Here is a 27,615-nt window from a genome sequence, read left to right as displayed (position 1 = left end):
GAATTCCCTGTGCAGGAGCTCTCCACTCTTCTTGATGCATGGGGCTTCCAGAAGTCTTAACTGACCTCCTACAAGTATGTTTAACATTCTGGATTTTATCTCTCCAAATAGAAGTTTTTTTAACTATATAACTAAACTCTTCATGTTGTTCTGCAGCTTAGTTTTTGGGTGTTTGTTTGTTTATTTGTTTTTAACATAAATCACTATGACACTATTCCATGTTTGCGTATATAGCTCTGGCTCAAGTACCTGTAGAATTTTCCTTTCTGAAGGACTTACGGGTTTCCCCAGTTGAGACCATTACTAACCATGCAGCAAGAAACATCCATCTATATATAGATGCAGATGGAGATGCAGATACTGGTATTAATAATACATGAGTAATATATAAATAATACCTTTTCTATCTTGTCTATTTAAGAAAAAATTTCCAGGAATAGTTATGCTTGTCCTTGAGACTCTCCCCTGCCTTTTTAAAATTTGGTTCATTTGCTTCTTGCAGCAAGATTTTTCAGTTTACAAGGAAATTTGCCATTGCCTCTTTTCAATTTCCAAGTTCCATCAAAGCATGTAAGAAATTAACATATGCCATATTCTGCAAGATGCCAGGTAGTGAGTCAACCTGTAGTTTAGTGACTAAAGGTGTTCATTGGGTTATTAGTATTTAGAGCAATTCCAGTTCTAAAACCTCACTATAAAGCCACTGTCTTTTATGTCTAATGGCCTTGAAAGTTCTACCAACTCTGACCTTCTAAGACTAGACTTTCTGTAGATCTGGTCAAGTCTTTGCTGTGCCACTAAAGCAATGCATCTCTCTTGCTATAAGCAAGAGGTCACCTTTGCTTTCACAGTTGCTGTGGGGTCCAACAAAGCCTTAGAATAAAGGATCCTGAGGAAAACTTTGGAATTGTACCCAATCCCTAAATAATCCACAGGTAGGCAAAGGAGGACATTTCATCCTGAGATACATTACCTTAAACTATCAACGGACCAACATTTATTGAGCACCTACTTTGTGTAGGGTACATTGGTAGGTCATAGAGAATAACTATGAGGCCTGGTATTTCACTTTCAGGGTCTCTGTTATAGTGCTTAATATATGCAAACAGCAGAAATAGACCCACGCTAATTAAGGTATTAATATTAATGTATTAGAAGGATTTTGAAGTAGTTTATGGGATTGTTGAAAAACCTGAATGACCCATCCTTACTACAGGACTCAGAGTAGGTTCCAGAAATCCAGGTGGAGGGAAATATGGCCAGTGTCATCGATGTGGTCAGAAGACAAAATTGGTTCTGACCATTTTCTATCCTTGCATCTCCACTTGAGGGCCAGACATGAGGGAGAGATTGGTTCAGCTTGGGTCACCCACCCAACTTTTAGCAGAGACATGCCATGGCACTTTGATTCACAGTCCCACTGGGCTGTCCCCAGTGCCAAATCAGGTGCCATTACTAGAAGGAGATATGGATGCTGGGTGGGCAAAAATAGCTGATGTCCCCTCTAAAGAGAGTGTGTTATAAACAGAAAGACAAAATGCATTAAAAGAAGCAGAACAGGATCATGCAAGGTTCTCCCCCTTCAGTTCTTCTCACTGGGCACAGCATCCTGTCTTGGAATCCACCTGTGAGTCGGCCTGGCCTCTCCCAGTAGACGGTGTGCTTGCAGTTTGGTTTCCATTCATCTGTGTGTCCTTCCCTCCTTCTCCCACCACACATGGATACATCCTTGAGCTCTGTACCTGACCCAGGAGATGTTTGGTGGAAGAAAGAAGGAAAAAGAGGAGAGAGAAGATGGACCCAGCCTGGACTTCACATAGTTCTGAGAAAGGAAAAATCATATCCTGGAGAGTGGCCAGTGGCCAGTGACAGCTTCCCAGAGGAAGCAGGACAACGGGCCCCCTCGCCTTGACACATAGTCTCCCTTCACTCTTCAAGGTAGCTAGTTACTTCTCCACAGGATACATGACTTGGCTCTGAAAATCTTTGAAATGACAAAGCACTGAGGAGAAATAGCCAACCTCTTACTTTGCAAGTGATTTCAGGGGGAAAAGACTGTTCAGGAAGAAAAAATAGGAGGAAATGTGCCAGAAATATCAGGGGAGCCATGTCCATAGGATCTGAACTGAACTGCAAAGCAGAATGACTATTGGCAGAGCCGCCAGAGCACAGACATTTCAGGGCCCTTCATGCTGCTCCTTCCACCGCGAGAAGATAGGAATTGTACAACTACTGAAGAGCAAGTTCTGTGCTCCCTTGCGAAAATCAGTAAAGGCCAGGCATAGCCCATCTAAAATTCAGCATCAATCCCAGAGGGCAGGAGAGAACAATTTTGGGATTTCGATATGTGTCATTTACCTGGGATTCTCTTAACTTTCAATAGCTGTGAAGTGTGTGGGGACATTGACCCTCCAGATTAAACCTTCTGTTTCAACTGAAATCAGATTCCTCCCTTAATAACCTCTGTGGCCTCCAGAGGGGTCAGGACAGTGCACCGTCAGTTGGCCCTGCTCACCACAACATCTAAAAGTGCCTTGGTCCAACCTAGAAAATATAGCCTTGCTTCTGGATTCTTTCCATTTTTGTCTTCTCCATTGTTTAAGGGATCACATTTACAGGTGCTTTATCACAATGATAGCCATAAAACTCACCCCCTTCAAAACAATCCCAGTGCCACCACAGTTGCAAGAGAGAAGGTCAAGGCCACCAATTCTGGCCCAGTTCTGGGGAAGCAAAACCTCTCAGGTTGCTTGAAGAGAAGGAGGATAGGACAAGCAGTAACAATCAGCAGCCAACGGCTGTATGCAGGTTGATGCCAGTCCTGAGGACGCACAACCGGCTCCTATGTAGCCACCAGAAACTTCCACCGAAACTCAAGATGCAAAAGTGGAGCGAGGGGCACCACTATGGCCAAACATGGGGAAGGATGAAGGAGCTGGGCAGGGAATCAGGGTCCTCTCAGCCTGCCACCCACCTGCCAGGCAGCCTCGGAGCCAGCTCTGTAAAGCCCAGTGCACAAACGACACAGATGCAGCCTATCCACCCGAGAGACATACTGAATGTTTACTCCTCTTTGCTTGGATGTTAGGTCTTAGGAAGTGTTTTTAGAGAGAGTTTCCAGCACATAACTTCCAGCACAGTTATGAATTTCATTAGATTTATTATGAGGAAAATAGTTTGAAAAACTAAGAGGAAGAGAACATATCTAATACCAGTCCTCCTCAGAATCATCTCCCCTCCACCCCAGCTCTCCTCCTTCACCGCACACCCAGACAAGCACACCAGTCTACATTTTTGGCTGTCAGACAGTGCTATTAAAATTCTCCCTAAGTAAGATTTCCTTTTAGTGCTTCTACCTTGGGGGAACCAACGGATAGATTATAAATGGAATTCCTACTAGCCAGGGACAAAGGACATCCTCAGAGGGGTTTTGAACCAAAGCAGCGATTCCCATTTTTAAGGGCTGGAGCTAACATTGTGGATGTGGCTGGAGGCTGATCCCTTCCTCCTCAGGTGTAGAAGGAATAAGGCAGTTGTAGGGTGTTTCTGTACCGGAGACTTAAGTATTCCTATGCAATGAGACGCTGTTCTCCAAGTATGGGCCTGGACCACCTTACTGGGTGCTATTTAAAATCCACATCCCAGGGGTACCTTGGTGGCTCAGTGGGTTAAGCCTCTGCCTTTGGCTCAGGTCATGATCTCAGGGTCCTGGGATCGAGCCCCACATTGGGCTCTCTGCTCGGCGGGGAACCTGCTTCCCCCTCTCTCTCTGCCCACTTGTGATCTCTCTCTCTATCAAATAAGTAAATAAAATCCACATCCCAGGGAACTGTTTAGAAGATTCTGCTGCAGTAGTTCTGGCATGAGGCTGAGATATCATAGGTTTTACAAGTACACCAGGAGATAACTGATGCAGGTTGTCCAGAGAGCACCTTTAGAGAAACATTGCCTCCATGGTCATTGTCCTTTTTTAAAGTGAATGCTCCATCCCCTTTAGACCACACCCTCTCAGAGTTTATGCGCCGCCACCCGCCCCCCACCTGCCATGGAGCTGGGCATCTGAATAGCTACACACAAAATTATATGCAGATGACATGACAGAGCTTCCTCAGACGTGTTCCTTTCCATTCCAGTAAATGCCCCAAAAACATGGCTTCAAACTCTAACACAGGAATTAAGGGGAAAAGGGTCCTCAGCACCCCAAATCAAGAAACTGCTGGTAAATTCATTCTAAAGCCTAGATGCCATGGTAAGGATTAAACACACTGATTGCACCATTGTTAGGAACTCTAACCAAACCAATGCTAATGATGAAGGTGCCAATTCCATAAAGTTCTGTGTAGAGCTTTTGGGTATATAGGGGAAGAATGGAAACAGCCAATTCATCATCCAGATCAGACTAGAAAGTCTCATCGTTATGACCTTTTTATTTAAAAAATATTTGTACTCAATAAAATAAATTAAATTAAAAATAAAATATTTTTACTCTATGCCCAAAAGACTTCTGGTTAAAATCAGTTTTTGATTGTCTTCATCCAAAGTATTTCTGAGCCTTTTTTCCCCCTTTTAGAACCATACAAACCATAATATTTTGTGGGTCTTCTGATAATGCTAACAGTTGCTTATATTTATATGGTCTCTTAGACTTTGTAAAGTGTTCATCAAGTTGGCCTTTCCAATCTTTCAGTACTATGATAAGGACAAGTCTTATCCCATTTCATATTTGAGGAAAGTGAGGCTCAGAGTGGCTAAGTGACTTGTCTATGGTCAACAGCTAATAGGCAGACAATGTGAAACCTAATGCAGGTCTTCTGACCCCAAAGGTTTTCCATGATTCCAAGCACTCAAGTGAGACTCATGCCCAAAGAGATTTATGCATGTACAATGTCCTAGAACTCAATTACCTTGCATCAGATAGAACCAATACCCTAAATCCATATTCTGTTGCTAATTCTCTACAGATAATGTAAAAACTCTGAGTGCTCCAGCTTTCAGAACAATCACTAAATCTGAATAAAATATTGTCAGATAATGTAAAATGCCTTGGAATATAGCAGTTGTCACCCAGGAAACCATATTAAAATAACTTAACCCCCCACAAATGAATCGTAAAACATATAAGTAGTTGAGTGATTTAGAACTGTCTGTCTGAATGAATGTCTGTTTCTCCCATCCAAATTTACATTGCCTTAAAGGGCGTTTCTATTTATATTCTGGTTGCAAACAACAATTAACCCCAACTAGCGTAAGTTATAAAAGGGGAAGAACTGTATTGGTTAGTTAATTAAAGTAGCAGTTGAATAAAGAGTCTTCTGGGATGGGTAGGTTCAGGTTTCAAACACAGCCATCAAGGCTTTGACTTTCTATCAATACCATCTCTTAACTGTGCTCTGGGATGAGCAACATCTCTTCATGCAGCAGAATAGGGAGGGTCAAGATTTACAACACTTCAGCAGCCCCAGAGGAAAGAAGCTTTTCATTCTTTCTAGTTAGAGCTCATACCCTGATTGATCTTCCATTGGCCCAATGTGGTCATGTGCCAAACCCTGCACCAATCACTGCAGCCAAGTCGATGTGATGCTGATTGGCTAGGCCTGGGCCACATGTCCCACCCACCCTACTTCCAGCACAGGGCTCAGTTGGCCCTATACAAACTATATATTGGGCTGAAATTGGGGAAGGCTGTGATTCCATAGGTAAAATCAGGATTCAGCTACCAGGAAAATGAATGCTTTGTATTCAAATATAAGAAATGATCCACAATTGTTACCATCCTCTCCATTTAAAGATAATGAAACTGAGTCCCAGCAGTTAACTGAGGTTACACGCCTAGAAAATACGGGATCTGAGAATCAAATCCAGGTCTGTATAATGTAACTCCCAAACCTATTCTCCCTCTACTCTACCAAGTGGCCTTCATGTTAACGTCAATCAGGAGCCTAGGATTTAAACTCTGTGACCCTTCATTTACAACTAAGTCACATTAAAGATGGTCTTGGGTGCCTAGCTGACTCATTCCATAGAGCCTGCCACTCTTAATCTGGGGTTGTGAGTTTGAGCCCTATGTTGGGTATAGAGCTTACTTAAAAATAAAATGTGTTTTAAAAAAAAAAAGTTAAGCATCATAAAATTTAATTAATTTAATTTTAAAAATGGTCCTTGGTCCCTGGAATTCTGTTCTTTACGTCACAAAAATTTCTGCATCTTCAGATCTTGGCTCAATCAGTCAGTGCTTCCTCATGCAAACTTTCCCTGGCCACACAACTAGACCAAATCCCCAAGCTCTTACAATACCATAGGTCTCTTTTTATACTGGTTTTATACCGGTCTCCATTAAAGTTACTCATTTCTGAGGTAATGTGATTAATGCCTGCCTTCACACTAGACAGGGGAGCAGAAATTATAGATATTATAGATGGTTTTTACATCTTAATATTCCTAGCACCAAACATAATACCTAAGCATTTTTTAAATGAATGGATGAATGTATGTACCACGAATAAAGGACTTGTTTCTAAAATGGATGTATGTGAACTTTGGGCAAGGTCTGGTGACCAGGGTTCAGGAAAACTGACAGCTGAGGCATTTATAAGGAGTGGTAGTAAAGGCAAAGACGGGGATTTTAGACAAATACATTGTATCATTTGTTGTATGTGCAAGTACTTCAGTCTTCCAGAAGTAGTCAGTGGAAGGAAAAGGGGGAGTTAGGGGACCAAAAAGCACTGACCCTTTCATCTCCTATCTGGACTCTATTTGTTAAGTCTAATTGAAAATCTGGGGACAACCTGAAAGTTTCTGGACAGTTCCTATATGATAAAGCGATGGTTCTCAAGCTTTAGTGTACTTTAAGAAGTATCTAGAGCAGTTATATAAAATGCCTGTCCATGAGATTTACCTTGACCTGAGATTCTGTTGTTCTGACTTAGAGAATCTGCACCTTTTATATATATATATCTATATCTAGATAGAGATATATATGTATATATTTGAGAAAGAGAACAGGAGAGGCAGAGGGAGAAGCAGACTCTCCATTGAGCAGGGTACCCAACATGGGGCTCAGATCCCAACACCATGGGATTATGGCCTGAGGTGGAGGTTCAACCTGCTGAGCCACGCAGGAGCCCCTAAAATCTGTCTTTATAACCCTTCCCCCACCCTCTCATACATACACTCTAATGAACATGGCCTCAGTCCACTCTTTAAGAAACATTATTAATAAATCTTTTCATAGTTTAAATAGTGTCTGAAAATAAGCTGAGGGTGCCTTTTGTATTGGAGGTCTAGGCACTTTTAAACAAATATTGAAGACTGTACCCTCTGAAGTCCCAGCAGCCCATCTGATCCCTTGATTCCATGTGAAGGTTAACACTGGCTGAAGATCCCAAAGGTGTAAGCACTGCAGTCCTTTCACCCTTCTCTCCAAACAGCACTTCCTGATGTCTGCCGGTCATTTGAGATCAGGAGATCTCTGTTTTCTGGTATCCTAGCCCAGCATCTCTGGCAGTGGTAGCCAGCTCTCTGACTTCTGACATGTATTCTAGGTGCTTCTGTACCATCATTACAATAGCATTCATCATCTCATTAACTTCTTATCAAAATACAGTTTAAAGAAAATTTTACTGTGGTAGAGAAACATTCATTTCATTTACTTAGTGATGTCTTGTAGAAGCTTAAAAAAAAAAAAAAACCTATAAAATTTCCCAAACCTTTTCTATTCCCCCACTTTTTAAGCACTCCAGAAAAACTGAGGTTCCCCCTGAAATTTGCAGTAATTAAAGTTTCTTCTCCCTGCCTTTGTTTTCTAAGGAAAGTCACCAAATCCCCAATTAAAATGCTTTCTAATAAACCAACTAGTAGTTTATGCCAGTCCCGTTTGTCAGGACAACTTCTGCCCTATTACCAGAAGAGGGCAGCAGAGTACAGCACACCAGAAGCAAGCACCTGGAAGAGAACAGAAAAATCTTAAAGCCCAAAGTGTGTAGCAATAGTAAATGCATGAATCTTGAAATAACACCCTTCTGTTGTGATATTTTTCTGATCTCAAGTTAGTGTCTGCCGCTCTCTGGCTAATCATCCCATTAACAAACTACTATCTCTTGTATTGCCAGAGTACAGGTGAAAAATCATCACAAAACAGTCCAGCAATGTGTGTGACCACTGTCATGCCTGGGACCTGGGAAATCAGTTATTCAGACAAGTAATGAGTTGGAAAGGCCTGATGTTGTGCTTGGACTAACATGTGTAAACTCTGAAGGAAAAAACCTTCTCTGTTAGATTATACATACTTTCTAAAACCAATCAGACTCAGAGAGCAAATGCCCTTTATTTGATAGATTTTGCTTATAAGGAAGGAAATATAATGAAGATGTATGACCCCCTAGGCTTACCTTCAAAGGATTTATAATCTATTAGGCAAGTATACTTACTCAACTACTCTATGTTGGAATGTTGGTACTAAATGCAAAGAAGCTGCTTATTTAAATGCATATATTATTGAGCATTTGCTCTGTGATTGTCGCACATGGTATGTGAAGCCCTTCATTGCTCAGTTAATCCCCCAGCAACAGTAAGATGCACGAAAAATACAGACAAGGATGCTGAGACTTAGGTGGGAGGATGTCAGAGCTGGGCAGGACCTCTGGCCAATGTGACCCCCCTGCTTGCACGCCTAACCTTCCTTTTTAGAAGAGGATGCCATTGGTTATTCTGCTTATTACAAAGAATAGTACATGTCCCCTTGTGAAAATACTTAATGATCTGGCCATCTATTTCCCCTGAAGTCCCTCCAGGCCTTACACTGTAAGGAGCAGGTTATGCAGATCATACATATTATGAAGAAAGTTGTCACCAAGAACCAACAGAGGGCAGTAGTAGATACAACAATCATTCTCCCTTTATCTGCCATTAGGACCAGCAGACCCTAGAGGATGCCGGAGATGGATACAGGGCCTGAAAGCACCGATTTCTTATTGCCTTTAAAAAAAAAGAAAGAGAGAGCTCACCATGGAGGAGGCTAAAAATGTCCCCAGTAGGGATCAAAGTTCACTTAGAAAATGTCTCTCTTAATAAAGGGAACTAAAGAGATAAGGGATGTGGCACTCCTTCTCCAAGACATGTGACATCGTGGATGGTAAACATGCCCATGAGCTTTTGGCCCAAACCCCGAAGGATGCTTGCCCTCCCACAGGCTCCTTGCAGATGAGCCAGATGTAGAAATGTGAAGGATCCGTGCCGGGTGGTGCGTGCACTGTGGCGGACAGGGTCCTGAAGGCCGGCCTGCAGCTGTGGAGCGCCCACCCAGCACCGGCAGGGACGCCTGTGTTGGCAGTAAGGGCTGCTCAGGACAGTGGCCATGCCGTCAGGGCTGAGGATGGCTCGAGTGTGACCAGCACCTAGTGATCGAGTGCTCATTGCTTGTGACAGCGTGTCACTCCTGCACTGTCTGAGAAGCAAGGAAGACTTCTCAAAGCAACCAAAAGCACTCCTTCTGTGGGAGAAGAGAGAGGGGAAACATAATATGTGGCTTGATGCTGAGAACTGGCACGCAAAAGATAAAATCACTGGGGCATTTATAAATGAGGCTCTGGTCCCTAACTGCTGACCAAAAGGCCTGTGGGAACGTGGCTGTCTGGGCCTGGGCTGGGATTATATTAGGTAAAACCTATCAAATTGCCGCTATTTAACCAGTTTTGACCTACAAAGAATGGCTATCTCAAATAGCTTAGCCAATTAAAATAACAAACAGCAATCATAACTGCAAGTAGCTTTTATCAAGCACTTAGTGCCAGGAACAAATTCCAAGTGCATGGCACATGTGAACTCATTCAGTTCTCACAATATGCCAGTGAGGAGGTCAGTTCTCAGATTGTATCCAGTCTACACAGGAGGGTCTAAAGAACCAGAGAGGCTAAGTAACTTACGCTAAGTCACACAGCTGGGAGGTAGCAAAATGCAGTTGGATCCCAGCTGCCAAGTACAGGGCCTCAGGGACAAGGACGTGGTTGACTGGAGAAGATTTCTTCAGGGAAGATGGGCCATAAGAGAACAATTTTACCATCTGTGCTTTTCCTTCCCAGGTCAGTCAGTACACATTTGCCATGTGCAGTTATCGGGAGAAAAAAGCAGAGCCTCAGGAACTTCTACAACTGGATGGCTACACTGTGGACTACACTGATCCCCAGCCAGGTACCCACCCACCCTCTAGGCTATGAACTCCCCAGAACTCTCCCCTGACACAAATCATGGGTCAGCTAATATTTCCTGTGTACTTCCTCCATGCTAGGCACTAAGCTGAGTGACTAGGTTTCACAGGGGACCGGGACAGCCATAGCCCCCGGTCTTACAGAGTTTCCATCCTGGTTCAGTAATCCTTAAGGGATCCTCGTAAAACCAAAAAGAAAACGTAATACATTTTTCTTTCACCTAGCTGGGTCCACAACAAATAGGTACTCCCCCTCGAATGCTAAAAAAGGAATGACTGAAGGAGGAGTCTTACATGTAGACTAAGAACTGTGTGCACATGTGTATGTTAGCGTGTGTGGTTTTTCACCAGGGACGTGTGGGCTTGGCAGGAATCGTGTCTCTGTGTCTAAGTGAGCCTGTCCTGCACATCCGTATCTGCTAACTACAGGTCAAGGTCAGCTGACGGCACTTGGAAAGAAAGCTCTCCCTAAATGTCTTCTTTCCTGAGAAGACACCAATCCCCAAGCATAGACATCCAAGATCCTAAGCCTTATGTAACTAAAAGAACCACACAAATGGTAGTATTTCTCATAAGTTTTACATCCTGCCCCCTCACACCTCTTCCCCCCACCCATTTTATCTTTCTCCCGGGGAAAAAACTGAATAAAAATCAGCCTCAAAGAACCTTCAAAATGGAGGGGGGGTGCGAAATCATTTCAGCATATTAATGAACAACAAGCACCAACAGCCCTCTCCCAGAGAAGTTTATTTTTATGCCAAATCCGCACAAGGGAAGCATTTCCAACCATACTGCATTATTTGGCCCAAAACCTTTTTTTCTACTCCCATATTGCTCTTCCACATGCAACAAAATACACATAAAAGAAAAACAGAGTTTGAGAAAAGATGGAATGTTAACCTGAAAAGGTGTGGCAGGGAAGGCCTTGGGGCCAGGCTGCTTAGGAAAATGAGCCCCTTCAGAGCCCCAACTCTGAGTGATCAGGACCAGCCCCCACCTCTTCCCTTGGTAATTTGCTTCCAGCCGGAGCATGATACAGAACTGACCACTTAAGGCAAGAATTAAAGGCCTCTGCCTGGAAATCCTTCATACTGAATAGAGCCTACGAGTTCAAAACAATTCCGTGCAACATCTTATTGAAAGGATGTGCGTTAAGAAATCAGTCTGCACAGGTTCCTGTGATAGTCTGCATTCTTCTCAAACCATTGGGTTCCCTTCAGAAAAAATAAATTCCAACTCCCCCAAAGACCTGCATTTTAAAGGGGGAGGCAAAAGGGCCCACGTGAGAAGGAAAAGAGATAGTGTCTCTTGACAGTAATTTCTTCTCAGCCATTTTTAGCTCCTTTCCCCTACACGATTGCATATTTGAACCTGACCACAATCCCCACCCAGGAGATAGGACCAGGATTATCTTCCTGTTTTGAAAAGAAAGAAAAAGAGCTGGAACTCAGGGTCTAGCCCACATCATTCTTATATAGCAATCCATTGCTACGTGTACTGCTACAGCAAAGCAAGAATTGTTATTTTATCATGGGAAGGCAGAATTCTCTTCCCACAGTGGGGCGGGTAGGTTCAGAGAGAAAGCTGTTCTACATACATGAGAAAGTTAACTGTGCACATATATTATGAAAGCTTCTCTTCTTTTTTCCACATCGACCCCATGGGATATAGTTTATAAATTCCTTACCAAAGATGTCAATGGAAGTAAATTGATTGTGTTCTTGAGAATAATAAGCAACTTCTTTTCCGCCCTTCCATGTGCCAAGTCCTATTTATTTCATAATATTTGATTGAAAATGGAGATTTAAATACTCCCAGGTGTCATAAGAAGTCTAGCTCAGACTTATCGAAAGAGTGCTTTAACTCCTGGTTCCCACTCCTAACCTATGAACCAGAAGGGAGGAGGGCAGAATCCTCATATTTAAATAAACACTGTCGAGGATTCCTATGCACAGTCAAGTTTGCCAGCTGGAGATGGAAATCATGCACAATTTAGCCACTGCCCTCAGAGATTCAAAAATCTCCTCAACCTCTCCCTGACAGGTGAGTGTGCACACAGAGAAGGACCTCTGAGTCCCTCCTGTCTCTCCTGCTCTTACCTTCTGCAGGTTATCAGTGGAACCAACAGGGGGAGATTGTTTATGGGCGAGAAAGCCTTGCAGGCGTGCATGTTCTAGCCTATGTAGCAGCCTTGGATCGAAGCGGATGCCCAAACACAAGCCTGTGAGCCAAATCAACCCCTACCTGATTAGAATCTTTGAAATATTAATTTGGGGAATCAGTAAATAATTGTATATGAATTTTCCATCCAGGCTACTCATTTTAAGTCTAAAAATGAAAGTGCTTCACTTTCCCTGGGTGTGTTTCCCTGGATGTGTGTTTCAGAGAGTATACAGTAATCTCTCTGGTCCTATCAGACTCAGTCATTCAGTCTAAATGAAAGGATGTTCAGAATAATCCAATGGCACAATTTAAACAACTGCATTAACTCTTACACAGCATTCCCAGCCTAAAGAGCCTGTGTCCATCCAAGTGGGTTGCTGGACACAGCAGTCCCCACACCCCTCAGCCCCTCAGGGAGCCGGGCCATCACTCCCTGCCTGGTCTGCCTCTGTCCTTCCACAGACACGTTGCCTTGGGCTTGACAGGTCGGTACCTGTGGGGCTGTGCTCCACGTCCTCCATGAGGAGCCTGCGCCCTGTCATACATCACCGTCTATAGATCCAGTCCCTGGGAGTTGCTGCCCTGGCGAAACGTTGGCTGCCTCAGAGCATGTGTCGATGTTCACTTCACCTTCTCCTCCCTTGCTTTTCTTTCAGTAGCAGTGCTCTGCTCCCTCCTTGCTTTCACTGGTGTGCCCAGAGCTGTCTGGAACAGCTCTGTTGCTCTCTGCAGTTGTCATTGCCCCGGCTTCTGCCGCTTTCCATATTTCTCCTTGTGCCCCACTCATGTCACAATTAGGCGTCATTCTGTTAACGAATAATTCTCTGAGTGCTTTCACCGTGTACCAGGGCACGCTATTCAGCTTTGCAGCTGGACAGCACAAGGGTCCAGTTGTCAGTTCCAGAGACAGACAATGGGGTTAGAAGCCCAGTTCCGATGCTTACAGCCCCTGCTTTGTCTTCATTGGCTAGTCATAGCCTTCTCTGTGCTTGTTTCCCTCAGTTATAAAGTGGCGATAATAGTACTTACTTCATAGTTGTCTTGGGAGGATCAACTAAAAATCTGAAAACTGCTTAGTATCTTTCTACCTCTACCTCTCCACTCTCCAGAGCAGCCCCTGTGAACCTGTTCTGACTGTAGCTCCTGGAAGACAGCATCCCCACCCCCGGGGAAGCCTGGAGAGTGGGGAGTGGGGTAAGGGGCAATCGCCTCCAGTGATGGCAAGCCTGCCATTCTCTGACGGTGTCAAAGTGATTTATCCCAAAAGTTACCATGAGGCTAGGCTACAGAGGGTCTGTTGACTCACTTTTCCTTTTAGCTCCTCGTGTTCGTTTTTCAGGACTTAGAGCATTCCCTCAAAGCTCTTCTTCCTTTTCCCTTCCAGATTACCTTTTTCTCATGCATCTCGTCAGGTTTTCCCTACTTGCTAACTATATATCATCCTATATATCATCCTATCCAAACCACACGTTTAAAAACCCTCCATAAGGAATTAGGCAAAACACTCTCTCATAATCCTAACTACCAAAAAGCTTTTGTTAAAAGTGCTATAGCACTAAGCTCTCCACATGAAGAAGTAGCTGTTGATTGTTCTATAGTCCCTGGCAACTCTAAGGGCAGAATTCCCAGCATGCACCCACTCTATGGAATAGACACCTGCATTAACATTATCAGCACCGTGGAGAAGTCTTAGTGTCAACAGAAATCTTTTCCAATGCCAAATGTCAAGCCAGCTAGTGACAGGGCCTTGTTGGAAATTTGAGGGTGCTATTCACTCTGCTCATTCTCCTCTCAGTGTTAAACTGATAATTGGGAGGATGATAAGGAACCTGATGAAGATAGGATGCTTTATTTCCAGCCAGAGAATACTCAGTGACCCTAAAATGAAAACTTTTGGAATATGTTGACAGACAGTGTTGCTTTGGCCTGAACCCAAAGGGGCTTTCACCTACCTCTCTATAAATTTTAACCTTGAGAGCTGCCTGTGGAAAAAAGTCTGTGGAGCATTCATTCATTCCACAAGTATTTGCTGAACACCTGCTATATGCCATGCACTATTCTAGGTACTAGGGGTACAGCAGTGAACAAAACAGACAAAAACTCCCTGTCCTTATGAGGTTAAGTAAATTATACTTGTTTAGAAGGTAATAAGCAAGATACGAGGGATGGCAACTGAGGGGTAAAAGTCAGGGAGGGACTCGACAGAATGCGATGTTTGAGCAAAGATATGAAAGTGATGATGCGAATCATGCAGATTTCTGGAGGAAGCATATTCTAGACATGGGAAACAGCAAGTGTCAAAGTCTCAAGGTGAGAATGTATCTGGAGTGTTCAAGGAACACCAAGAGATTAATGTGGCTACGGGGAAGTATGCGTGTCTGTGCACTAAGGAGAAAATAGGAGGAGACAAGGGTAGGAGTAGTGGTGGGTTGATCCATGGGGTCTTACAGGCCTTGTCAGAACCTAGACTTTTCCTCTGAGTGAAGTAAGAAACGACTGATACGTTTTGACCAGAGGAGTGACATGACTGGACTCCTGCTAAACTCATTACTTCAGCTGCCATTGAGAATTGACTTTAGGGAGTGAGGATGAGGCAGGGCAGATAAGAGAGCAGACCATTAAAATAGTCCATGTGAGAGATGAGTATGACTACATTCAGGAAGCACTGGAGATGAAAGAAGGGTTCAGATCTGGCAGTATGTTCTGAAGGTAGAGCCATCAGAACTCCACTGGGTAGTGAGAGAAATTCCAGTGGGTAATGAGAGAAAGTGAGGAGTCCAAAAGGACCCCAAGGTTGAGGGCTTGAGCAGTTAGAGGGACAAGCTCAGCTTTACTGAGGTGGAGAGGAGTTTGGGAGAAAGACCACGAGTTCATTATTAGATAAGATGAGCTTGGAGGGCCTATCAGATATCCATGTGAAGAAATCAGGGAAACCACTAGAGGTTCCGCTCTGCAGTTCACCAGAGAGGTCCAGGATAGAGATAGAAATGTAGGGACTATAAGGAGATTCATGGCATTTGAGACTGGGTGGCCTCACTGAGGAAGAGAGGAGGTCCAGGGACACACCAGGATGCTACAACATTTAACAGTCAGGAGGAGGAAAAGAAGCCAGCAAACAAGATGGACAAGCACCCACTAGGGAGGGAGGGGGAAACTGGGTGACCTAGAACCAAGTGAAGGAAGTGTTTCAAAGAGAATCAAGTGTCATGCTGTGGGTAGGTTCATGAATCAAATTAAATGTTGACTCTGAACTGACCTTTGGATTCAGCATTGTGGAAGTCACTAACAACATTGACAAGTTTCCATGGGGGCAGCAGCCTGATTGGAGAAGCTTTAGGGCAGACTAGGAGGAGAGAGACTCTTGTTACTCTAAGTGTGGTCCTTAGACCAGTACCATCTGCATCCTCTGGGAGCTTGTTAGAAATGCAGGTTCTCAGGCTTCTATCCCAGACCTACCAAGTTAGAAACTGCATTCCAATAAGATGCTCCTGGGGTTCACATGGGCACTAAAATTTTAAGAAGTCCTAGTAGAGATTCTCCTTGTCTTGTAAAGAGAATAACAGTAGAACCATAGCTGAAGGCCCCGGGGGTGTGGGGAGGGTGTCAAGAGATGTTTCTGTTGGTGGTAGTGGTGGTTTGTTTGTTTTCAAAGATGAAGAAAAATAATAGTGTGCTTATAGGCAGATATCTACCCAACTAGTAGGCAGCCTACTTGACACTCCTGTCCCCAGCCAAAGCCAAAGATAAGAGCCAGTCTCAGAATGTGTGTCTAACATTAGGGCTTCACTCTGGCCAAATGGGCATCAGACTTCCCATCTTAGAGTCAGATAAATTGCTCCTCCCTTCTCTGGCCCACGGAAGAGCAACAGAAATGGCCTTCTTCAGGGCTTGGTTCTGCTGAGAACATGGCAACTCAGTTTAGAAGTGTTTATTTCCTGTATTCCAGGTTTAGAGGGTGGCCGAGCCTTCTTCAATGCAGTCAAAGAAGGAGACACCGTGATATTTGCAAGTGATGATGAGCAAGATCGCATCTTGTGGGTCCAAGCCATGTATCGGGCCACTGGGCAGTCCCACAAGCCTGTGCCCCCAACCCAAGTCCAGAAGCTCAACGCTAAAGGAGGAAACGTACCTCAGTTGGACGCCCCCATCTCCCAATTTTGTAAGTAAATATGCCATTTGTTAAAAATAGCTCTGTAGAGGAAAGTAAATTTTCCAAAGTTGATTTAGAAATCTAGTTGCTTTGTGTTAAGGATCCTCATTAAAAAAAAAAAAAAGATGAATTCGGTTGTGTGGGGAGGAAGAAGTTGGGACCAAAATGTTAGATGAAAGTGATTTTAAAGTGCAATACTTGACATTTCCCCCCAAGGACTAAACAGAGGAAAATATATTTTAGGTGGATTTTTATCTCTTTGTTTTGGTGAGAGTTTGGAATTCACAGCCAGACTTGTATTTGTTTGAGTCCGTCAAATATAGTAGATTATGTATGTCCTTGACTCATTTCTTCCTATTAAAAGTAATTTTAAAATAGGGCTTGATATGAAGTAAATTTAAATCTGCAACTTAGAACCATTTAAAAATAAATGATGACATTATCACATGCAGTGGAAAAAAAAACAAAAAACAAAAACAAAAAAAATGGTACCTAAAATCCCATTCTAAGCAAATACACCAGGACCCAAAAATTAAACCATCTCTTTAAACAGCCCTGTTTCATTTTCCAGCTTCTTTTCCTATTACCTCTGTATCCATTTTAATTTCTTGCTCCTTTGCTATGACTTTTTGCTATCTTGATTTTGTTTTTTTTTTTTTTTTTTTTTAATTTTGTTTTTGGGGTTTTTTTTTTTTTTTTCCTCTCCCAACACTTCTGATACACGAGGCAAGGTGAAATCTGGCATATGCTTGGAGGCGGTTATTAAAGCAAAGGAAGCGGAAGCATACAGCACCAAATAAAGTAATTCATTTTAGTTACAAACATTAACCCTAACCAGAGACTTCCCTCTTACCCTGAATATCAGGTCAGTTAGGGGTCACTCAGGTACAAGTCATTTTTAGCAATCATATGATGATTTCTTACTTGTGCCTGGGCCCCCCTCAGTCTGGTTTACAGAGACAACTGTCTAGTTAATGAGACATACAGATGAGGAAGACAGACAAAATCCCCAGGTTTCAGGATATCTCCATCCCCATGTTCGGGATACCTCCATCCCCATGGGGGTGTCTAGCCAGCACATAAATCAAAAAACAAATAAGATAGTTGTAGATGTTGGAAACTTTGAAGAATGTAATGCGGTGGCGACTGGGTGGAGAGAGATGATCTGAACTTAAGTCCAAATGATAGGAAGTCAGCTCCACACATACCTTAGAAAAGAGAACTGTACCAGGTGCGGAAGCAAGTGCAAAAGCCCATGGCAGAACCTTCATGTTTTACGCCAGTGCTTCTACATGGTCTTTCTCTGTCCCTCCCAAACAAAATGTACACATGATTCAGATGATTTTGCAGCAACACAACTAAATAGAGGTGAATTCTCTCTCTCCAGTGGATTCCACTGCCATGTCCATTTCTAAAAAGACTGTGTTCTTAAACCGTGTAACTCCCTTGCTTATGGGAAAATAGTTTTTTGGAGGAGAAATACTCTCCATCGGGTGCTCCCAGAAATTCCTGTCCAGTACCAATGGCTTCTTAAAGGAAGGTGCATTCCGTGTGGAACATTGTAGATAATCACACAATCACCATGGGTTTCCATGCAGAAAATCCTAAAAGAAGGAGGAGGAGGTTGACTTGGGGTAAAGGACAGCCCTGCTGACCATAACCACCACCAACTTCCCCACATTCTTCTTGCTTTCTCTAACATTTGGGACACTTAGGTTTACTTGAGACCAATAAAGAGAGAAGGCAACACCTCTTTCTGTTGGTTTAGTCATGAGTTGATATAAAGCATACCCCAATATTTGTTTGTTTTAAAAATCACTTTGTGATAGAATTCATTCTTTCACCTTGCCTGAGAGTCTCCATTTTAATAAATTTAGAAGCAATACATCCTATGAAATTATCTGTACGTCAGGGGGAGAAATTATGAATTATAATCACCATCTAAATCAACCTCTTAGAACAGGTATCTCAGGTGGTATTTGGAAAATACTAGTTGTTTCCAAAGATTCTCAATTTCTTCTGAAGTCATTTCACCTTACCTTCAGTGTTTTTGTTCTGTCACCTGACCAGATAAAAAAATTACTACTTCATTTGTGATTAATCTCACTTCTTCCTCACTAGTATAGGAAAGAAGATGGAATTGAGGAGTAAAATTAAATGGAAACCAAACATTTATTTTTAAAAAAAAGAAGATCATTGAAGAAGATTGTAAGCAGGGTATAGGTGTCTCCTTATGGCAATACACAAGGGCCCTTGTAGATTTCCCTCTGTGGATAGGATTCATTCAGCAATGAAATTAGAGTGCTGAATGCAAGGCATCAGCAGGAAGATTTAATTGAGAGCGTGTCAGCTTGATGTATTTTGCCACCCTAGTTGACATAAGGAACTTGTATTAAATGGGGCCTCCAAAGCAAAATTCTAAGGGTTAGAATTTGGGAAGTAGGTAATATCCCTAGAGAGCATGAGAGGTAGACTGAGGGATGAGTGAGAAAGTAAGATAATCCATGCCTCTGAAATTTGTCAGGATCTGGTGGTGGAACCACCTTCTCTTGTCTCAATCACTGCTGAGGAACAAGGATTCTCTGAAGAATGCAAGGCCCTACCACACCTACCAAGTTTTACAAGAAAAAAGCTACCACTTTCATCCATGCAGACTATGCACTTCATTACTCACTTTTCATGCAGGCAAAAATGTGAGTGGTGCCTATTAAGTTGTGCAGTGCCTGATCTGCACAACTGTACACCACTGACTGCATAATAAATGACAGTCCTTACCCAGAGCTTCAGTCCAATAATGTTGAACCCAGTTACTTGACTATTCCTGAAACAGAGGCTCAATACCACTCTAGATTCTGTCTATTGCTAGTTTAGGCACTTAAAAACTGCAACGAGAGTACCAGCAAATGAGCCTTCTGTTCCCATAATTTAGCTGGGGAATCCAGTCAGAATTTGAACCAACCCATCCTTCTGCACTTGATCATTTGGAGTTAGATGTATATAAAACCAATGATAAAGATCCAGGGTTCGCTGAGTTAATGATGCATAAAAACCAAAAACTGGCTGCGAGTTAAAGAGCATATCCTAATTTTTAGTGGGATCTGCTACAGAATCGTGGTTATATCACAGTTACTTTACAGCTGCACTTAATTTATTAAATTCAAACCATCCTTATTAAACAGATCAGGCCTCATTTGTGAGTAACAGTCAAACTCACAGGGTTGAATCATACTTAGAGTTACCACCTTATCCAGATTTGCTGGCAAATTCCTTGGTTTTAGCACTAAAAGTTCTGTGTCTTCAGAAACTCCTTGGTCCTGGGCAAACTGGGACATGTTGGTCACCTGGCACAACAAAGCAGGGTTCTAGAAAAATGAAAACAATCACAACGTAATAATAAACAGCAAACGTTGATCCTTCACTGATAGTTGTTTCTCAGCCTGTATTATCTTATCATAAACATTCAGTCACAGGTTCTGTAACACAAAGAGTAAACACAGTCAAGTATTGCATTTTAAAAAGGTTTCCTTGACTTCCAAAAGGTAAGGGTCATTGTTAAATACTTAGTTCTGTAAATATTTCATCAAATCCTTGTTTCGAATATTTGTTCAAAGTCTTTGCCATTCTTGCAAGTGAATGACTTTTAAGAACAACGTTTCAATGAGTTAATAACTTTTATAATCACTTTATTAGTCTTAGTTGGCAAAGAGAAACTACAGAAAAATGGGAGAGGTTTCTTGGGTAGAGAAAAATAAACACTCCAGTCTTGTCATGTCGCTGTCTGCTCAAGGGGAAACTTGAGAATGGAACATTTTACAGTTTGGGAAGCTCGGGAGTAATTATGAGTTTATTTGGGTCTTTCTCAATTCAGTTTGACAGACTTCTGGGTGCAGTTTTATTTTTTGCAATTTTCAAAATGAAAAGACACGTCTGAGTGGAGTGGAGTATTTATATGGAATTGTAAAAACCGAAAAAATAGATCCTGCTATTCATTAGTTTGTATGTGACTCTACAATGATTTGGGGAGGGTTCCACCAAACCTTAAAACTTTTTTGTTCTTTTGTGGTTTCTTTGGTGTGTGTTGTTGTTGTTGATTTAATTTTTCTCTTTTTATTTTGATTGAAACTTGAAAAAAATTGAGTCAGTGGCTAGCTGTACAACGTTTTTAAACAAATATTTACAATTTTCCAATTTTTAAGGCCAATGTCGCTCACCTTGGAAACTATGTTCAAATTTGTTGTTGAGTGTTGCCACAATTTATTATGCCAAGTGGCCTCTCATCGAGACACCAGATTCCTGTCCAGTCTGTGTTAGAGGAACAGTAAAAACCAGTACCTTGGTTCTCATTCAGAGTCGGGGGAGGGGGTATTTTAAGCTTTACTCTTTGGTCAATGATTACTTGATATATCATTTGCGATGAGTCTCATTTTAATGTCTGTTTCTCAACTAATAACTGTTAATCACATCATACATCCCCAAAGTCGGATGTTTTTCAGAATTGTTCTATTTTTGCTACCACCCAAACAGTCTTCAACAGTTAGCGGGGTCTTGGTTACTGTTGGTTTGGGAGGGGGCGGTTGATTTTGGTTTTTGTTTTGTTTTGTTTCATTTAAGTTTTCTTGTTCAATCTTTGCTCAAACCCAAGAACTTTAGCTGCTAGGTTAGAACTCCTGTCTGCTTTCCTGAGCCTTGTTGCTAGTCTTTATGTTATTCTGGTTTGTTCCTTCTTACCCTGCTAACTTCTAGCTGGACTGAAGGGTAAGTGTTCCCCTATAGCTAGCACAGCTCAGATAATCAGACTAGATTATCTGACACCTGCAATGTGCTTCCTCCCTCTCCTCTTAAATCTCCCTCATGTCTAGACTTTGTAGTAAAACTTTTCATGTTATTTTCCTGACCTTAGGTTTGAAATGTAAGCTTCCATACTGGAACTAGGATGCATGTGATGTGTGCATAATTGCCTCCTCTCCTTGGCTTTCATATTGGCATCAAATGATCCTCTGAGTAAAGCCAACCATTAACATCTCCTAATTTTTTTTCATTCCAAGAATATTAATTAGCATCACAACAAAATGGCCAATGATGCCTTTGTTTCATGGAATTCACAGCTACCTGACTGCTTAATGCCTGAAAACAGATCATTTTGCACTCTGATAATGTGTTGTTTTTCCTCTCCCATTCCAAAGATGAGAATTGTCAGCTGTACCTGTGGGGTGGTAACCATGGATAACTTAACAAATAGAAAGGTGGGGTAGGGCACCCAAAGATGTTAATTAAATAAGATTTTAAGAAACTGCAGAATACAGTGAATAAAGTAAATGCATTATTTGAACACTAAAGAGTTCCTTCTACCTGACTTGAGGGTGTGATCTAAGTAAGACCCAATAAAGGGTTAATTTTGAAAGGCAAGCTATAATACACGAGACCACCACACACAAAGGACATGATTGAATCCATGTAGCTTTTTCACAGAAGCTTCAAATTCAAATCTCACAATACTATGGAGGGTTTGGACCTCTGGTCTTGAATGTCTCCCTGCTACTTCTCCAACCACCAAGATAACCAAAGCTTTTGGGACGTCATTTATATTGGTATAATTTTTCTAAAATTCACCTATAAGAGAAAAAAGAAACTTTAAAACTTAGAAAAACCTTTCTCTTCGCTATTTGAGTTACTAATGAAAGAGAATCTATAATTCCTTTATTCATGTAGGGAAAAGCTGTCAACCCAACGCATTGAGGGAAGACATGACCTTAGAAGGAAATAGAAAAACCAGTCAAGAGAGCAGGCAAATATGTACTTGAGTATTCTGAATGCTGATTTAGAAATTGTAGGTCATATCATTCCTCCTGCCCATTTAATAATAGTACTTTCTTCTAACTCTTTCTGTTTCTTTAATTTGCTTTCTTTACCCCTTTCTTTGTTTTTTCTTTTGTTTTGCATAAGTGTACCCCTGGCTAGCAGACAGATTTTTTTCACCACTTCAAGCAGATACTTAATTTAACTTTACTTTGAATGTCTGATGAGGCATTTTAAAAGCTTACCACAGAATGTGAATATAGCGGGAATTTAGGATTTTGCTATACTTTTTTTTTTTTTAAAGAATGAAAGAAAGAATGGGTGATTAGATGACTGAATGAAATCTGTTCTGAGCGAATTTACATATATTTGCACAACAACGCATCGCTATCCTAGTAGATTTCCAAATAGTTGTTTGTCTTTATTCCTTTCTGTAGTTTTATCTCATGAGAGTTTCGCTGTATCTTCTTGTATTGTCAACTTGCAGTTGCTACCTTACAGGAATGCAATATCAAAGAATTAACTCAATATCAAATTAATTTGCATGACCCCAAACGACACTGTAAATCATTTTCCTTCTTGTTGCAAAAGTAAATGACTTTTTAAAAAAGAAATAGACTCCCCAAATCAGGTCGAAAATTTTCCAAACACCATGATATGATCTGTGTGGTCCATGTTAAATGAAGGTTCATTTCTTTGTGAACTACTTCAGGCACATTTTAAATGTATTTTCCACTCATCAGCTGAGCACACTCATGTCATATAGTGAATTACAGTAAGATACATTATTAATTAGCCAACTACAGAAAGTTTATTTTTGCTCATGCCACAGGGAACGTAAAGTCATCATCGAGTACTCTGTAAATTAATGGATAATGTAATTAATACAGCAGGAAAAATTACAGATCATTTACTTACTCATTTTGAGATCATTGACAAAATCTCTGTTATGAATTTTACTCAAAGTAACTGTCTTATAAAGAATTATAAAAATTAACTTGAAATAAACATCACATTTATCCCCTTGGGTGTACTGCCATAGTAGTTTTAAATTCAAGATTTTTGCAGAATGCAACTTGGCCCTTCATAGCTTCCAAGGAGCCATTGTCTCTTGGCCGTGCGAGTAGCTTGACTGAGTCAAGGGGACCATGAAGGAGTTAAGCTGTTTCTCAAGGGCAGCAGGCATAGGAGGACCAATCTTTTGCTTGCTGTGCAGAGCTCAGGCAGGGCTCAACATCCCCTGGTTACTTGATCATGCCAAGAAAAACTCTTCTAGAAAAATCTGTAAACAACCAGCTGCCATCAATCATTGTCATTTCTTTATTTCATGTCTTCTGATGAGGTTGACTACTGTCATTGCTCGTTATTGTCCAAACCATACATTCACTTTTCTACTGTCAAGCAGATATGACAAGCACACATTTTCCATATAAGAAAGATACAAAGTCACCTTTTAATTTGCAGTTTGGGTTCACAATGACTTTAGAGTCACATTAGCTATTCTCTTGCCTCTAGCATCCATCAGGAGTCACAACAGCCATAACTGTGCTCCACTTTTCAGTGATAAAGTGGCACCTCTAGCTTATTATAAAAGGGATTCATTAGAGAAAGGAACCTCTCTTAGACAATTTATTAATGGTAAAATCATAATTATTTTCAACAGCATAATTTCTTTTTCCCTAGCCTATGAAAAGTTTCAAAATGTAATATTACAAAATAGAGAGAGAGATTTGACCTATTGTCCTCATTCCCTCAGCTATTAAAGTAATAGGAAAATCTCAGTAAAATGAAAACTTGAAAGCTATATTAGTCCCACCAAGAAAATTATATTTGTCTGGTAGACCTTATTGGAAATTATCTAAAACATTTTGTATCAGAAAACAAGATCACATAAATATGTTTGTTATTAAGATAAGAGTTCATGAAAAATATTATATGTTTCCAATTGTAAGGAAGAAAAGGAAATGAATATCACATATGAAATAAACCCAAACATCATGATCAGTTAAAGAATAACATCACTAGTAGGGCCATCAATTAGTGAGGTCACTTGAATTTGAATGAAGTAGGTGAAATGAGAGTTATAAAATCCACAAAATCATATCACTTTAGAAACCAGTACTTTCCCAACATTCCTTAAATGCCAAACCAAAATTGTTTCTGAGTAAACTTGGGGTAAAGTTTTGATAAGCTTCCACTCAAAAATGTACCTGCCTTCCATAAGCCTTTGTGTCCATCAACCTGTTTCTGTGTCATGGATACCATTAAAAAGACTTTAAGTTTTTTAATGTAGTTAAGTACCTATATCAACTTTATTCATCCAAGGTTAGTCTGAAGTCCTGTCTGTGCTCATGTTATTCAGGACTTCAGAACTGTTATGCAATTAAGCCCCAGAAGTAAAACAAGTAGCACTGTTTGGAAGATGTGTTGAATTATGCCCTACCTGCCGAGCCTATAAAATTACACAGCCAATTTTAGGACATTTGGAGCTCTTGCAGACCAAAGAAGTCTTAGGAACTATTCAACCAAGTCTGGAAAATGTAAGGGTTAAAGTCAGTTCTTAAAATGTGGTCAGTCCTTAATTTCTTGAGAAGGAGAAGGAGAAGCAGAAGAAAATGTATTAATGAAAAAGAGAATTGGTATACATTTCCCAAAGCCAGAGATAATCCAGACATCACTGGAGACTTCAGCAGCCACGTTACCCTCCTAATTCTGTTTTGCTCATCCTAGTGTTCAAATTCATTTTCATTCTACTGACACAAGCCAAACATTGGCACAGGAAGCAATCCCAAGGTGTCCTGAATTCAGGAAGTAACTTTCTCATATTTTGCTTTGGGCTGTTTTCCCCTTGCTAATGTCAGCATTGGGATTTTCTTTTTCTTTCATCAATCAGTTCCAATTGCTTGTGTGTGTGGGGGGGGGAATGGAGTTGCAAGGAGCATCTATTTTGTAATGTTCCGCACTGTAGAAGAACAGACTGAGGCCGTGCAAGAATGACTATATGGTGTTGCTTGGGAAGCACCCACAAGTTCTTTGAAACAGAATTTGGAACAGCTGGACCACTGCAGTGTTTTATTTTAAAATAGACAACATATGTAATGCATATGGTCCTAGACATGTATGGAGACACAGGCAGACAATCTGAATGGTATCCAAAGACACCTGCACCTAGAATTCTGTTTCCTTCTATAAGATTTTTTTTTTCTCCGAAGAGCACATGTTCCCACTTTTGGATTTGCAAGATGCCATCTGAATCCCCATGTGTGTGACTCCTTAATAAAGTCAATGGGAAGTTTCCTGGGATGGAAGTGTCAGAAAAAGTCAGTTAATAAACACCTCCTAAAGACCTGGCTCCTCTGGGAGACGGCAGGGGAAAGAACAGATCAGAAAGTTGCCCTCAAGGAACATATTATCTATCAAGGGATTCAACTGTGTGTGGGTGTTCTGACCACTGCGAAATTGGAATATAAACCAGCAAAAACACAGAGACAGGACGTGGGAATTAGTGGTACAGGGGCAGAGGAGAAGCACAAAGCAGAGAGACTGGGAATGCTCCCAGCTTCCTAGAAGCAATATGGTTTAAGAAGCAACCTGTAACTAACATTAGCTATAAATGAAGAGACATCCTTGGCTTGCTGAAAACATTAAACAAACTGGCTTCGGGAGCACTAAGAAACCTGCCCACTTGCTCACAGCTAAGGTTTATTGAGTACTTACTATGTGTTAGGTGTCCAGATGCTTGACAAGTCCGACTCAGCAGAACCTCTCAGTAACCTTCTGAGGGGAGACTCCAACACTATTCTCAGCTTACATAGGAGGAAAATCACACTCAGAAACACCAGTCAACTGACCTGCTTCATATCATATGCCTAGTAATGACAAGGCTGGCTTCGAATTCAGTTTTTGTGACCCCCCCCCCCAAGCCCACCTACTTAACCACCTGCTATCCTAGCTCAAATACACTGTTTGTGTTGAATTTAGTATATCAACATTTCATAAAATCAAGAAATAGAAAATATTTGTTGAAGTAGTGAATTTATTTATTTTGATGAAATAAATTCATTATTTTAACACATATGTCTCCGGTGTCTGCTGTGTTCCAGGTACTGAGGTATACCCTTCTAGGTGCTGGGAATACAGCAGAGAGCAAAAGTACAGATATCCCTGCTGGGATGGAGTTTGAAAATCAGATCCCTTCCTCTGACACCTTCAAATAGCATCCCTGGCCCCCCTGCTCCTCTTTCTTTTTCCGAAGATAAGCTCAGTGAAATTCTCAAAGATTTCATGGGAGCCAACCCCCCTTTTAAGCACTCCTGAGTTGTTGGAGCCATTAAGATAATGAGCCTAAATCTGAGTAAATGATGATTTTGTCTAAGCAAAATCCAGGGACTGCTCGTTACACCTGGTGGAAATTCCCATTGCATTCAGCTCCATCTTAGGCATGCAGAAGTTGTGCAAGGGATCTTAAGGGTGGTTAAATGACAGTGACCTCACCAAGAAAAGTGGAAATCCGGCTCATTTTACACCCAAGGAAACTGAGTCTCAGAGAGAGCAACAAGCCACCATCCCACGGCTGATTTAAAAATAGAGCTCAAACTAGAGTCCAGATCTCATAAAGCAGTCCCAGGCTCATCTACATGTGGACCGAGAGAGAGGGAGGAAAGAAAGGAAGAAGGAAAAAAGGAATTTTTATGTTGACAGAGTTGCTTTCTGAAAAGGAAAGCAGGCTGATTTTAAGCATATTTTCCCGTAAGCCTGCTTTTTTAAAGCGTAAGTAAAAGCGAAATTGTTCTTTAGATGTACTCTCCGCCAGGAATTAGCCCGGTGAAGCTGTATTGTGATGCATCAGGGAGGCGGGGAGTGGGTTCTGTATCCAGGTCCCCCGCAGAGGAGCCAAGTTGTCTTTTCAGATCCATTTCCTGAGTGGGCAGGCAGCAAGGCGAAATAGTTCACCGCAAACTTTTCAAGAGGTTCAACAAATAACGAAAAAGAGACTTGAAACATGTGTCATATTTTTAACAGCTACGAAAGAGCCCCCTTCTCTCCGAGCTCAGTGACCGGTTGCACCATCGTAATTGAAGAGCAATAAAATAGCGAGCCAAACTGGCAAAGTAAGGCCTGGGCCGATTTGTCAGCTTGCAAGCCTCTTCTGAGAAATTCAAGAGCAAAAAGCTGGTGCTAGCCAAAATGCCTCATCTATCTGTTAAAATTGGGAGGCACGAGGTGGATGAGGCTTTTCATGAGGATGAAATAGGATGAGCAATTTGTGTGTCCCACTGTTATTTTTCCCAAACTCAACGGACCT

General features: G+C 41.6%; 1 protein-coding gene across 24 annotated transcripts in view; it reads left to right on the top strand.

Annotated features, from left to right (window-relative positions):
* CADPS (calcium dependent secretion activator) overlaps positions 1-27,615 on the top strand; it is a 468,270-nt gene that overhangs the window by 296,790 nt on the left and 143,865 nt on the right. For 16 of the 24 annotated variants that reach the window (XM_032324193.1, XM_032324175.1, XM_032324145.1 and 13 more), the window contains exons 10-12: positions 10,077-10,185; positions 16,311-16,523; positions 21,258-21,269. In XM_032324193.1, coding sequence (XP_032180084.1) covers positions 10,077-10,185; positions 16,311-16,523; positions 21,258-21,269 — 334 coding nt within the window. The remainder of the gene's footprint in view (positions 1-10,076; positions 10,186-16,310; positions 16,524-21,257; positions 21,270-27,615) is intronic. The other 8 variants (XM_032324202.1, XM_032324183.1, XM_032324129.1 and 5 more) reach the window with 1 other exon arrangement.

This window comes from Mustela erminea, chromosome 1 (assembly GCF_009829155.1).
Source record: "Mustela erminea isolate mMusErm1 chromosome 1, mMusErm1.Pri, whole genome shotgun sequence".
NCBI lineage: Eukaryota > Metazoa > Chordata > Mammalia > Carnivora > Mustelidae > Mustela > Mustela erminea.
The sequence above is the reverse complement of the archived record's forward strand: the minus strand, read 5'-3'. Positions and strand labels throughout refer to the sequence as shown.